The sequence below is a fragment of the Cottoperca gobio genome, unplaced genomic scaffold, assembly GCF_900634415.1.
Source record: "Cottoperca gobio unplaced genomic scaffold, fCotGob3.1 fCotGob3_18arrow_ctg1, whole genome shotgun sequence".
Classification (NCBI taxonomy): domain Eukaryota; kingdom Metazoa; phylum Chordata; class Actinopteri; order Perciformes; family Bovichtidae; genus Cottoperca; species Cottoperca gobio.
In genome coordinates, this window is record NW_021166833.1 from 105 (window position 1) to 13,461 (window position 13,357).

General features: G+C 37.2%; 3 protein-coding genes across 3 annotated transcripts; 1 reads left to right on the forward strand and 2 right to left on the reverse strand.

Moving 5' to 3' along the window:
- Nucleotides 1-607: 607 nt before the first annotated feature.
- On the forward strand, nucleotides 608-1,010 carry LOC115004810 (histone H2B-like). Its single transcript, XM_029426499.1, has one exon. It carries the CDS (start codon nucleotides 624-626, stop codon nucleotides 1,008-1,010), a length of 387 nt encoding a protein of 128 aa, XP_029282359.1. The 5' UTR covers nucleotides 608-623.
- Nucleotides 1,011-4,319: 3,309 nt separating this feature from the next.
- On the reverse strand, nucleotides 4,320-4,931 carry LOC115004807 (histone H2A-like). Its single transcript, XM_029426497.1, has one exon. The coding sequence runs from the start codon at nucleotides 4,914-4,916 to the stop codon at nucleotides 4,533-4,535; it is 384 nt and encodes a 127-aa protein (XP_029282357.1). The 5' UTR covers nucleotides 4,917-4,931; the 3' UTR covers nucleotides 4,320-4,532.
- Nucleotides 4,932-5,619: 688 nt separating this feature from the next.
- Nucleotides 5,620-6,397, reverse strand: LOC115004809 (histone H2B-like). Its single transcript, XM_029426498.1, has one exon. It carries the CDS (start codon nucleotides 6,379-6,381, stop codon nucleotides 5,998-6,000), a length of 384 nt encoding a protein of 127 aa, XP_029282358.1. The 5' UTR covers nucleotides 6,382-6,397; the 3' UTR covers nucleotides 5,620-5,997.
- Nucleotides 6,398-13,357: the final 6,960 nt, after the last annotated feature.

Sequence of the window (13,357 nt, forward strand, 5' to 3'; positions counted from 1 at the left end):
TAAAGATAAAATATAAACTCATCACATTGTACAAGATGATTATATTTTATAGATGTAAACTAAAAGTACAATATCCCTGTTACTTTTACGTTTACTATCAGAAAGAGTTGTTTATTAAATGTTCACTAAACAATTGTATAAACCCTCATAAACAACTTGATGAACTTCTTCATCCTGAGTGATTTGACTTGTATCATCAATATTTATTTTAATTTTTTTTATCATATATTGTTGCTGTTGTTCATTTAATTATGTGATGCCATATCATTTATTTATAAACGTTTTGCAATCTTTAATGAAAATCCTGTGAGGTGTAATAATAAGAATAATTACTTAGTTTATTAAAATAAAAATATATGCATATTATATATACACATAAAGTCAACATAATATTTTTTAAATATGTTTTAAATCTTGTAAAAGTATGTGTACACATTTACTTCCTTATTCTAATAAATAATAGAAACTTCTGTGCTTTACGGCGCATGCTCAGTGTCGATCACAGAGCTCAGCCAATCCTGTGTGAGCAACAGCACATTGAGATTTGCATGAGGCGCATATAAATACAGCGTCCGGAGTGTCGCAGAGTTCATTCTTGTGAAGCGATTCTAAAGAGAGACAACATGCCTGAGACACTGAAAGCCCCCGCAGTGAAGGCGCCCAAGAAGGGCACAAAGAAAGCCGTTTCTAAAGCCACCAAGACCGGCAAGAAGAGGCGCAAGTCCCGGAAGGAGAGCTACGCCATCTACGTGTACAAGGTGATGAAGCAGGTTCACCCCGACACCGGCATCTCCTCCAAGGCCATGGGCATCATGAACTGCTTCGTGAGCGACATCTTTGAGCGCATCGCCGGTGAGGCCTCTCGTCTGGCTCACTACAACAAGCGCTCCACCATCACCTCCCGGGAGATCCAGACCGCCGTCCGCCTGCTGCTCCCCGGGGAGCTGGCGCGAAGCACGCGGTGTCTGAGGGCACCAAGCGCCGTGACCAAGTACACGAGCTCCAAGTAAACTCTGTTTCACCACCAACACAAAGGCTCTTTTTAAGAGCCACACACTGAATCTACTGAGAGCTCGTTCCTGTCATGTGTTACCGAGTATATTTGTATAATGAAACAACGCAGTTGTACATTATGATGACAGGAGTGTTCACTTCAGGTTCATGACAACATTATGATAACGTGTGTGTGACCGGTGGGCTCCTCAGGTACCACACACACACTATTCCTGCCACTGATTGATCTCAGGGAAAACAACTTATTTGAAGGTGCATCACGACCTGTTTTTAATTCTTAAACGACTATTTTGCAGTTATTTTACAGAATATAAGAATTGTTTGTTTTTAAAAACAATTATTATTTTACTTTCTTGGGCTGCGTAAGTACTATATAAAGCTAGACAATGAATTAATTTAGTAAGAACCATCATAACGGTGAGCTGTAGAAGAACGAGTGGTCCACTCATAAATTAAGTTTCTGCAATGTGAAAGGAAGACCAGTGTTGGTGATACAGGTTGTTTCTTCGTTGCCAAAATAGATTTTGGGTTTAAATTCAATTGAAGCTGCTTTATTTCAGAGGTTTGGTGGAGGGGTTCATTTTTGGGAGTATAGATGGTGCTGCAAACACGTGACAAAACTGTGTCTTATGCGTGCGACGCCATGTTGGATGATATACAAATCAACAATGGCGTCTGAAGCGAACAACAACTCCGACTTCTTCAAAGTACTGTGACTCTATGGATCCTCTGCAAACGCAAGATTCAGAGGGAAAGTCCAAATTTGTGGCCGTGACCCGTACACGCTAAAGCCTTCGGATGATATTGAGGATTTTAGATTCATTACCACCGAGTGAACATCCGGATATTGTGAACATGCACAGAAGAAAAGAGCAAATGGCTGCCATCACATGTAAAGAAAGTGCCTTATTTACCAGTCAGCGATGTGGAGAAGTAAGGTCTTACAGTGTCCGGGTATATCATAAGCACAAATGTTTAACGTACATTTTTTGAATGGCCTCTTCTTGACGATCCTCTCAAGGCTGTGATTGTGAAGCCTGCTGAACCAGAAGACCTTTCTAAGGCTCAGGAAACCTTTGCAGGTGTTTTGAGTTCATTAGCTGATTAGAATGTGACACCGTGAGTCGACAATATCACAATATCAACAATATCAACAATATCACAATATCAACACTATCACAATATCAACACTATCACAATATCAACAATATCACAATATCAACACTATCACAATATCAACACTATCACAATATCAACAATATCACAATATCACAATATCAACTCTTTCACAATATCACAATATCAACAATATCACAATATCACAATATCAACTCTTTCACAATATCAACAATATCACAATATCACAATATCACAATATCAACTCTTTCACAATATCAACAATATCACAATATCACAATATCAACTCTTTCACAATATCACAATATCAACAATATCACAATATCACAATATCAACAATATCACAATATCACAATATCAACTCTTTCACAATATCACAATATCCACAATATTCTAATGTTCTGAGATACTGATTTTTGGGTTTTCATTAGCTTTAAACTGTAATCATCAAGATAAAAACAAATAAAGGCTTAAAATATTTCACTTTGTGTGTAATGAATCCATATAATATGAGTTTCATTTTTTGAATTGAATTAGTGAAATAAACTGTATACTGTAAACTATATATATATATATATATATATATATATATATATATATATACACACATGTGTATACTATATGTATATGTGTATATATATATATATGTATGATATACACATGTGTATATTTTATATATATATATTATATATATAATATACATATATATACACACATGTGTATATATATATATATATATATATATATATACACACTGTGTATATATATTATTATATATATATTATATACACACATGTGTATATATATGTATATGTGATATATATATATATTCAGTATAAATATTGATGATTATATATATGTATATTATATATGAAATAATACTCGAGGATTGTGAAGGGAAGATAGAATCTCTGAGGGGAAGGAGTTCGACGCAGAAAGGAAAGAAAAAAGATAGAATGGAGTAATAAAATAGTCGAGGATCAGTAAAAATACAGACTAAACGAAGTACAGACATATACATATCGAGATATATAATATAGAGAGATGATATAGAGTATAAGAGATACACTATATCTAAAGATATATACGGTAGAGGATATATAGTATATCTATATATGTATATATATATTATATATATATATATATATATGTTATTATATATATTATATAATGATATATGTTGTTTATATATATATTATGGGGTGTACTCACTTTTGTTGCCAGCTGTTTAGACATTAACAGCTGTGTACTGAGTAATTTTCAAAGGACAATAAATCTATACTGTTATTCAAGCAGCACACTGACTACTTAAGTTATATCAAAGTTTCAGTAGGATAATGTTATCCCCTGAAAGGATATAACAGAATATTTGCAAAATCTAAAAGGGGTTGTAATCACTTTTGAGATATACTGTATATATACATATATATATAATATATATATATATATATATATATATATATATATATATATATATGTGATGTATATATATATACATACACATATATATTATATTATATGTGTATGTATATATATATATATATATACATACACATATATATATATATACATACACATATATATATATATATATATGTGTATGTATATATATATATATAATATATATATATATATATATATATATATATCTATATATGTATATGAAGAACCTACACGTTGGGCTGCAATTATTGTAGAAAGGTGCTATACAAATAAAGCTTATTATTATTATTATATGACTAAAAAACACGCATCATAATGCGTACCATATTTAAGTTATCATACGTGTACCATAAGATGTGTAACAATATTATAAAACCAAGATCAAAGAATTAAAACAAAACTCATTTAACGCTGCAGAACTGCACAAATATAAAAACAGAAACACAACGGCGCTTCTAAGAGTCACATACTCTAACAAGTAAATAACATATCTTAACAAACATCTGTTGATATAACATGTATAGAACATAGAACAATGGAATACAACATGTCTTAAAGGGGAAATGTGTTACATTCAAGTACAATTTTTTATTTGTAGATTATAAATGTCTATGTGATGGCATTGGATTTTATCTTTAGTAAATCCAGAGGAATTAGATTAAAAGCCTGCATGTTTCTGAAGAAACAGACACAAATATCAGAGTAAGAAGCCCTTTAATATACATACATATAAATAAAAATAAAAAAACTATCAGGAAATAATTGAGAAACATTAAAACAGTGAAAGATTGTATTTATGAAATGTTTGGGCTGGGTTAGATCTTGCCGTTGAGAATAGAACAGTTGTGCTGTGCGTGATAATAAATAGGCAGTGCTCCTTCAGATGAGGTGGGGGCTCTTAAAAGAGCCTTTGTTTAGTAGAAGTCGCTTCAGGGTGTTTACTTCTTGGCAGCCTTCTCGGCCTTCTTGGGCAGCAGCACCGCCTGGATGTTGGGCAGCACGCCGCCCTGAGCGATGGTCACTCCTCCCAGCAGCTTGTTCAGCTCCTCGTCGTTGCGGACGGCGAGCTGCAGGTGACGGGGGATGATCCTGGTCTTCTTGTTGTCACGGGCGGCGTTTCCAGCCAGCTCCAGGATCTCAGCGGTCAGGTACTCCAGCACCGCCGCCAGGTACACCGGGGCTCCGGCACCGACACGATGGGCGTAGTTACCCTTCCTCAGATGTCTGTGGACACGGCCCACGGGGAACTGCAGTCCGGCTCTGGAGGAGCGGGTCTTGGCCTTTGCTCTGGCCTTGCCTCCGGATTTACCTCTTCCTGACATGTTGTTTTACTTCGTGATTCAGAAGATAACGTCATCATGCTGACAAAACCGGGCTTATATATCCACCAGGCTGCTCATGATTGGCCACCAGTGAGCGTATCTGTGATCGTCCAATCAGAAGGGAGCTCACGTCATGCACGCTCAAGACACTGAAATACTGTGTATAATGAATAATGAATGAAAAGTGAATAATAATCTTCATCATATACAGAAAACGTGTGGAAGCATATTTTGGTTAAGCGTGACAACTCAAAACATTAAATATAAACTTATCTACAAGATATTGAACATCACGTACAATGACCACATATTGCACTAAAAGCCTTAAATAATGAAGTGTATTTGTGTTTATATATTTGTGTATAATTAGGCAACAGTGTGCACCTCTATGAACATTAATGGGATTTATGTATTTAGGTTTGAGTGATATTACATTAATTCCACTATCATTTGCAAGTTATCATCGGGACAAGAGTTGGTATAAAGATGCAATTAGGTGAATTTTTAAAAAATATAATATAAAATGTCATGGCAGTTTTTTGACGAGGACAGAGCAAGTTTTTAAAGTGAGGTACAAAAGTTATATTAATTCAGTCTTTTGAATGAAAGACTTCCATTAATATCTGCTTGTGTAAGCATTAATGGAGATTATTTACATTTCTTAAGCATGGAGGTACCATTATACTGACCAGCTACACATTATAAACTATACATTAAATCTTGGATAATTCTGGAGTAGTGGTTTAATCTGTGTTAAAGGTCTGTATTTATGACCTGTGTTTATTGGTCTTTAACAGTCATATTTTAGAATGGGGAATTATTTTTTTATATGTACTTTAGTTTTATAATGGTCCATAGTTCCTAATTTGTGTTCAGTGCTTTTCGATGACACATCCCGTGCATAGTACATCAGGCTCCGGCTGCGTCTCTCCTACATGAACATCTTCTCACGTGGGATTCATTACACGCGCACGTACATCTGCACAGTACCTCATATAATGGACAGATTGTTGAACTTGAGCTCTCAGTAGATTCAGTGTGTGGCTCTTAAAAGAGCCTTTGTGTTGGTGGTGAACAGAGTTTACTTGGAGCTCGTGTACTTGGTCACGGCCTTGGTGCCCTCAGACACCGCGTGCTTCGCCAGCTCCCCGGGGAGCAGCAGGCGGACGGCGGTCTGGATCTCCCGGGAGGTGATGGTGGAGCGCTTGTTGTAGTGAGCCAGACGAGAGGCCTCACCGGCGATGCGCTCAAAGATGTCGCTCACGAAGCAGTTCATGATGCCCATGGCCTTGGAGGAGATGCCGGTGTCGGGGTGAACCTGCTTCATCACCTTGTACACGTAGATGGCGTAGCTCTCCTTCCGGGACTTGCGCCTCTTCTTGCCGGTCTTGGTGGCTTTAGAAACGGCTTTCTTTGTGCCCTTCTTGGGCGCCTTCACTGCGGGGGCTTTCAGTGTCTCAGGCATGTTGTCTCTCTTTAGAATCGCTTCACAAGAATGAACTCTGCGACACTCCGGACGCTGTATTTATATGCGCCTCATGCAAATCTCAATGTGCTGTTGCTCACACAGGATTGGCTGAGCTCTGTGATCGACACTGAGCATGCGCCGTAAAGCACAGAAGTTTCTATTATTTATTAGAATAAGGAAAGTAAATGTGTACACATACTTTTACAAGATTTAAAACATATTTAAAAAATATTATGTTGACTTTATGTGTATATATAATATGCATATATTTTTATTTTAATAAACTAAGTAATTATTCTTATTATTACACCTCACAGGATTTTCATTAAAGATTGCAAAACGTTTATAAATAAATGATATGGCATCACATAATTAAATGAACAACAGCAACAATATATGATAAAAAAATTAAAAATAAATATTGATGATACAAGTCAAATCACTCAGGATGAAGAAGTTCATCAAGTTGTTTATGAGGGTTTATACAATTGTTTAGTGAACATTTAATAAACAACTCTTTCTGATAGTAAACGTAAAAGTAACAGGGATATTGTACTTTTTAGTTTACATCTATAAAATATAATCATCTTGTACAATGTGATGAGTTTATAATTTATCTTTTACATTTAAGGGTCAGGGGGGGAACCTTTTTCATATCAAGGGCCATTTTATCTTTTACAACATCCTTCGAGGGCCAAACTAATTATTGAACTCATAACCTCGGCAACATTTCTTTAAGACGCATCCCGTTCATTTCACTTTCCTTTCATGCTGTTCAAAAAAGCTCTTTTGTATCAGAAATCAGAAATCCTTTATTAGTCCCACAACGGGGAAATGTATCTCGTCACAGCAGAAGAACATAGGAAGTAAAAAGGCAGCAATAATTAAATAGAATAAAACTTAATATAAGTACCAAGTGGTTGATAGAAAATAAAGTGAAGTCGTCCGTTTATTATATCGCTGTCTAGATTATCATTATTGTTTTTCTAGTTGATGTTTTTGCGTGTGTTTATGAATTACCTCGAGGGCCGGATCAAATGGTCCCGCCGTACACGACCCGGAGGCCGGGGGTTCCCCCCCCCCTGATTTATGTTAATGAATAATTAGTACATTAAAAGTATATAAAGTAGAGCACAAGTGCTTGTGCAAAGTTCCCAGAAGGCCAAGTGGACACATGCGGCTGGAAAGGAGAAGTATCTTACTCAATAGTTGATAGTTGAATTATGTCAGAACCTTCTGTCTGTTTGTGAATATTCATTGTGTTTCATTTATTTAGTTTATGGGAGGGTTATGTTATTTGTAAAATGACTGTAAGGTGCATTACAACTTACAGATCAGTGTATCTACAAAGGCACAAAACATTTAGTGGATACCTTTGAAATAGCAGTTAATGTCTTCTCTGTCATTTTTACACTTTTCAAAGTCCTCCCGCGGGCCGGATTGGACCCTCCTGCGGGCTGTATGTTTGACACTCCTGCTCTAGAGACTACTCTACTTTGTGTGGTAATAACACATTTGTAAATGTATGCATAACGGTAAACTTCGTAAGTTTGAGACATGTTTCTATGACCCTGTCTCAAATAGAAATATCTTTAACTTTCTTATTACCTCGATACTTCTGTGAATGTACCTCGGGTTGAATGTGCCCCTCTGACAAAACACTTGGCCCCAGCCAGGCCCCCGAGTGATATTGGTCTAGAACCGCCACTACTTGTTCCATCTTTAATGTGGGTCGCAAAACTGTTTGTAGATAAAGCAAATATTATTGTAATAATTTTCAATATAAAAATAAAATGGCCCTTGATATAAAAAAGGTCCCCCCCCCCTGACATAAATGCATCATTTAAATGTAAAAGATAAATTATAAACTCATCACATTGTACAAGATGATTATATTTTATATGTAAACACAAAGCATGGAAAGCATTTTATATATATACATATATAATTTATATTATATATATATACATATACATATATAATTTATATTATATATATATATACATATATATATACAATTTATATTATATATATATACATATATATATACAATTTATATTATATATATACACATATACATATATATACAAATATATATATATGTGTATATATATATATAATATAAATTATATATTTATACAAATATATATATAATTGATATTTTATATATATACACATATATATTATATATATATATATATATATATATATATATATATATAATATGCAGATGATGTGGTCCTGATGGCATCATCGGTCTGTGACCTTCAACAGTCACTGGATCGGTTCGCAGCCGAGTGTGAAGCGGTTGGGATGAGGATCAGCACCTCCAAATCTGAGGCCATGGCTCTCAGCAGGAAACCGGTGGTTTGCCTACTCCGGGTAGGGAATGAGCCATTACCCCAAGTGAAGGAGTTCAAGTACCTCGGGGTCTTGTTCGCGAGTGAGGGCACGATGGAGCGAGAGATTGGCCGGAGAATCGGAGCAGCGGGGGCGGTATTACAGTCACTTTACCGCACCGTTGTGACGAAAAGAGAGCTGAGCCAGAAGGCAAAGCTCTCAATATACCGGTCGATCTTCGTTCCTACCCTCACCTATGGTCATGAAGGCTGGGTCATGACCGAAAGAACGAGATCACGGGTACAAGCGGCTGAAATGTGTTTTCTCAGACGGGTGGCGTCTCCCTTAGAGATAGGGTGAGAAGCTCAGCCATCAGGAGAGACTCGGAGTAGAGCCGCTGCTCCTTTACGTTGAAAGGAGCCAGTTGAGGTGGTTCATCTAGTAAGGAGCCACCTGGGCGCCTCCCTAGGGAGGTGTTCCAGGCACGTCCAGCTGGGAGGAGACCCCGGGGAAGACCCAGGACTTGGTGGAGAGATTATATCTCCTCACTGGGAACGCCTCAGGATCCCCCAGTCGGAGCTGGAGGATGTGGCCCGGAGAAAGGATGATTGGGGTTCCTTACTGGAGCTGCTGCCCCCGCGACCCCGGATAAGCGGTAGACGATGGATGGATGGATATATAATTTATATTATATATGTGTATATATATATATATACATATATATAATATAAATTATATATATATAATATAATATAAATTATATATGTATATAAATTATATATATACATATATAATTTATATTATATAAATATAAATATATATATATAAATATATATATGTATATATATATATATATATATATATATATATATATATATATATATATCCTTGGGATTCGCCCGCTAGAGGAGTGGTGTACCTCTAGCATGTTTACACTAGACATTTGTTTACCTGACCACTGAGTACATTCAAATCAAATCAAATCAAATCAAACATCAAACAGCCAAATGTTTCAAACAAAAGACAGGACACACCCAAATCCTGATCAAACTGTTTAACATACTGAGACAGAATATTGAGTGTATCACCCAATATTCTGTTTACATAACTATTACCTTACAAGCATCAAAGGGCAGATTGGCTCGGCCCCCTGTGTTGTATAAAATGCCTATGTGTCTTCTTCCAACCTGTGCCCTTCCATAGACTACGCTGTATTCTGTAAAACTGGTGCCATTTGTGGCCACAAATAAATGCTCAAAGACAACTCTGTCTCTATCACCATGTATTTGATTTTATATACATCTCTCCAGAGTAGAGCAGGAAAACTTCCACAACAGATTCTTCAGTCGCCCGCTAGAGGAGTGGTGTACCTCTAGCATGTTTACACTAGACATTTCTTTACCTGACCACTGAGTACATTCAAATCAAATCAAATCAAATCAAATTTATTTGTATAGCCCAATATCACAAATTATACATTTGTCTCAGTGTGCTTTACAGACTGTACAGGTTACGACATCCTCTGTCCTTAGACCCTCGCATCGCACAAGGAAAAACTTCCTAAAAGAAACCCCAAAATTAAAGGGGAAAAATGTTAGAAACCTCAGGGAGAACAGCTGAGGAGGGATCCCTCTCCCAGGACGGACAGACGTGCAATAGATGTCGTGTGTACAGGATAAACAACATAGTACAAATACAACATTTGACAGAAATTATGTTGTGTTGAAAAAAAAGAAAGAAAGTTTGGATGAATCCAGGAAAATGTCAAAAAGGCTTCCCGGTGTCCAGCAGGACCAGGTCAGCAGGCGCAGCCACGATTCATGATCCTGACGTAAACTTTATCAGTGGCAACCTGCCACATGAGAGACAGACACTCCGGGGATGATGCCCCGGATGGTGAGTTAGTAACATACATTTACATAAATGCATACAGATAGAGAGGGAGAAGAAGAGAGGGAGGGGAGGAGAGAGGAAGAGAAGGAAGAGAGCAGGGAGGTGTCCCCCGGCAGTCTAAGCCTATAGCAGCATAACTAGGGGCTGATCCAGGGCAAACCTGAGCCAGCCCTAACTATAAGCTTTATCAAAAAGGAAAGTCTTTAGCCTACTCTTAAATGTGGAGAGGGTGTCTGCCTCCCGAACACAAACTGGAAGCTGGTTCCACTGGAGAGGAGCTTGATAGCTGAAGGCTCTGGCTCCCATTGTACTCTTAGAGACTCTAGGAACCACAAGTAACCCTGCAGTCTGGGAGCGCAATGCTCTAGTTGGTTTATAAGGTACTATGAGATCTTTAAGATATGCTGGAGCCTGACCATTAATTGATTTGTAAGTCAGGAGAAGGATTTTGAATTCTATTCTGTATTTTACCGGGAGCCAGTGCAGAGCAGCTAATACAGGAGTAATATGATCCCGTTTCCTTGTTCTTGTCAATACACGTGCCGCTGCATTTTGGATCAACTGAAGAGTCTTAAGCGACTTTTTGGGACAACCTGATAACAATGAGTTGCAGTAATCCAGCCTTGAAGTAACAAATGCATGGACTAGTTTTTCTGCATCATTTTGAGACAGGATGGTCTTATTTTTGCAATGTTACGTAGATGAAAGAAGGCAGTCCTTGAGATTTGTTTTATGTGGGAGTTAAACGACAGATCTTGATCAAAGATGACGCCAAGATTCCTTACAGTGGTGCTGGAGGCCAAGTTAATGCCATCCAGAGCTTCTATGTCATTAGAAAATGCGTTTCGGAGGCGTTTAGGGCCAAGTATAATAACTTCAGTTTTGTCTGTGTTTAACATCAAGAAGTTGCTAGACATCCAAGTTTTTATGTCCTTAAGGCTTGAAGTTTAGCCAATTGATTGGTTTCATCTGGTTTAATTGATAGATATAATTGGGTATCATCCGCATAACAATGAAAGTTTATAGAGTGGTTCCTTATAATATTGCCCAAAGGAAGCATATATAAGGTGAATAGAATCGGTCCAAGTACAGAACCCTGCGGAACTCCAAGACTGACTTTGGCTGTCATGGAGGATTTATCGTTAACAAGTACAAATTGAGATCGCTCAGATAAATAGGACTTGAACCAGCTTAGTGCGGTTCCTTTTATGCCAACACAATGTTCCAGTCTCTGTAGTAGAATGTCCTGATCAACAGTGTGGAAAGCAGCACTGAGGTCTAACAAGACAAGAACAGAGACAAGTCCTTTGTCTGATGCCAATAGAAGGTCATTGGTAACTTTCACCAGTGCCGTCTCTGTGCTATGATGAACTCTAAATCCAGATTGAAAAACCTCAAATAAACTATTATTATGTAAAAAGTCACACAACTGTTTTGCGACTGCTTTCTCGAGGATCTTAGCGAGAAAGGGAAGGTTAGATATCGGCCTATAGTTGGCTAAAACCTCTGGATCAAGACCAGGCTTTTTAAGAAGTGGTTTTATTACAGCTACTTTAAAGGATTGTGGTACGTAGCCAGATAATAGAGACAGGTTGATCATATTTAATAACGAGGTGTTAATTAAGGGTAAAACTTCTTTAAACAGTTTAGTTGGAATCGGGTCTAAAAGACAGGTTGATGCTTAGACGATGAGATTGTTGAAGTTAGTTGGTTAAGGTTGATTGGAGTAAAACAGTCTAGATATATTTCAGGAGTTACAGATGTTTTTAAGGTTCCGGAGGTTGAAGTTAAGTCGTTACTGATTGAGGTCAGGAGGAGATTAATTTAGTCTCTAATAATTATAATGTTATGGTTAAAGAAGCTCATGAAGTCGTCACTACTGAGAGATATAGGAACAGAAGGCTCTGTAGAGCTGTGGCTCTCTGTCAGCCTCAGTGCTGAACAGAAACCTGGGGTTGTTCTTATGTTCTTCTGTTAAGGAAGAGTAATAAGCTGCTCTGCATTACGGAGAGCCTTCTTATACGTTTTAAGATGATCTAACCAGACTAAACGAGATTCTTCCAGTTTAGTGGAACGCCATTTACTTTCAAGATTTCTCGACTTTTGTTTTAGTTTGCGGATTTGTAAATTAAGCCATGGAGCTTTCTTTTTCTGTTTTATGATCTTCTTCTTTAGAGGAGCGACAGAGTCGAGTGTTATTCGCAGTGAGGCTGCAGCGCTATCAACAAGATGATTAATTTGGGAGGGACTAAAGTTAGCATTGGAGTCCTCCATTATATTGATATTGAGTCCTGGTATTGAATTAAGTGCTGATGGAATCACTTCCTTAAATTTAGTCACAGCACTTTCAGATAAACATCGAGCGTAGGATGTTCTGCCTGCTGGCTTGTAGTCCAGTAACAGGACTTCAGAAGTTATTAAAATGTTCTGATAAAAGAGGATTATGTGGACACACTGATAAACTTTCAGTTTCAACACCATATCCCAGAACAAGGTCCAGAGTGTGGTTTAAACAGTGAGTTGTTCATGTACATTCTGACTGAACCCAGTGAATCTAATATTGAGATAAATGCATTATTAAGGCTGTCACTATCAACATCCACATGAATATTAAAGTCACCTACAATAATTACTTTATCTGTTTTAAGGACTAAATTTGATAAAAATTCTGAGAGTTCAGATAGAACTTCAGAATACGGACCAGGAGGGCGGTACACAGTAACTAATAAAACTGGCTTTA

Coding starts and splice junctions, on each gene's coding strand:
- LOC115004810 (XM_029426499.1), top strand. CDS start 624: ATGCCTGAGACACTGAAAGCCCCCGCAGTGAAGGCGCCCAAGAAGGGC.
- LOC115004807 (XM_029426497.1), bottom strand. CDS start 4,916: ATGTCAGGAAGAGGTAAATCCGGAGGCAAGGCCAGAGCAAAGGCCAAG.
- LOC115004809 (XM_029426498.1), bottom strand. CDS start 6,381: ATGCCTGAGACACTGAAAGCCCCCGCAGTGAAGGCGCCCAAGAAGGGC.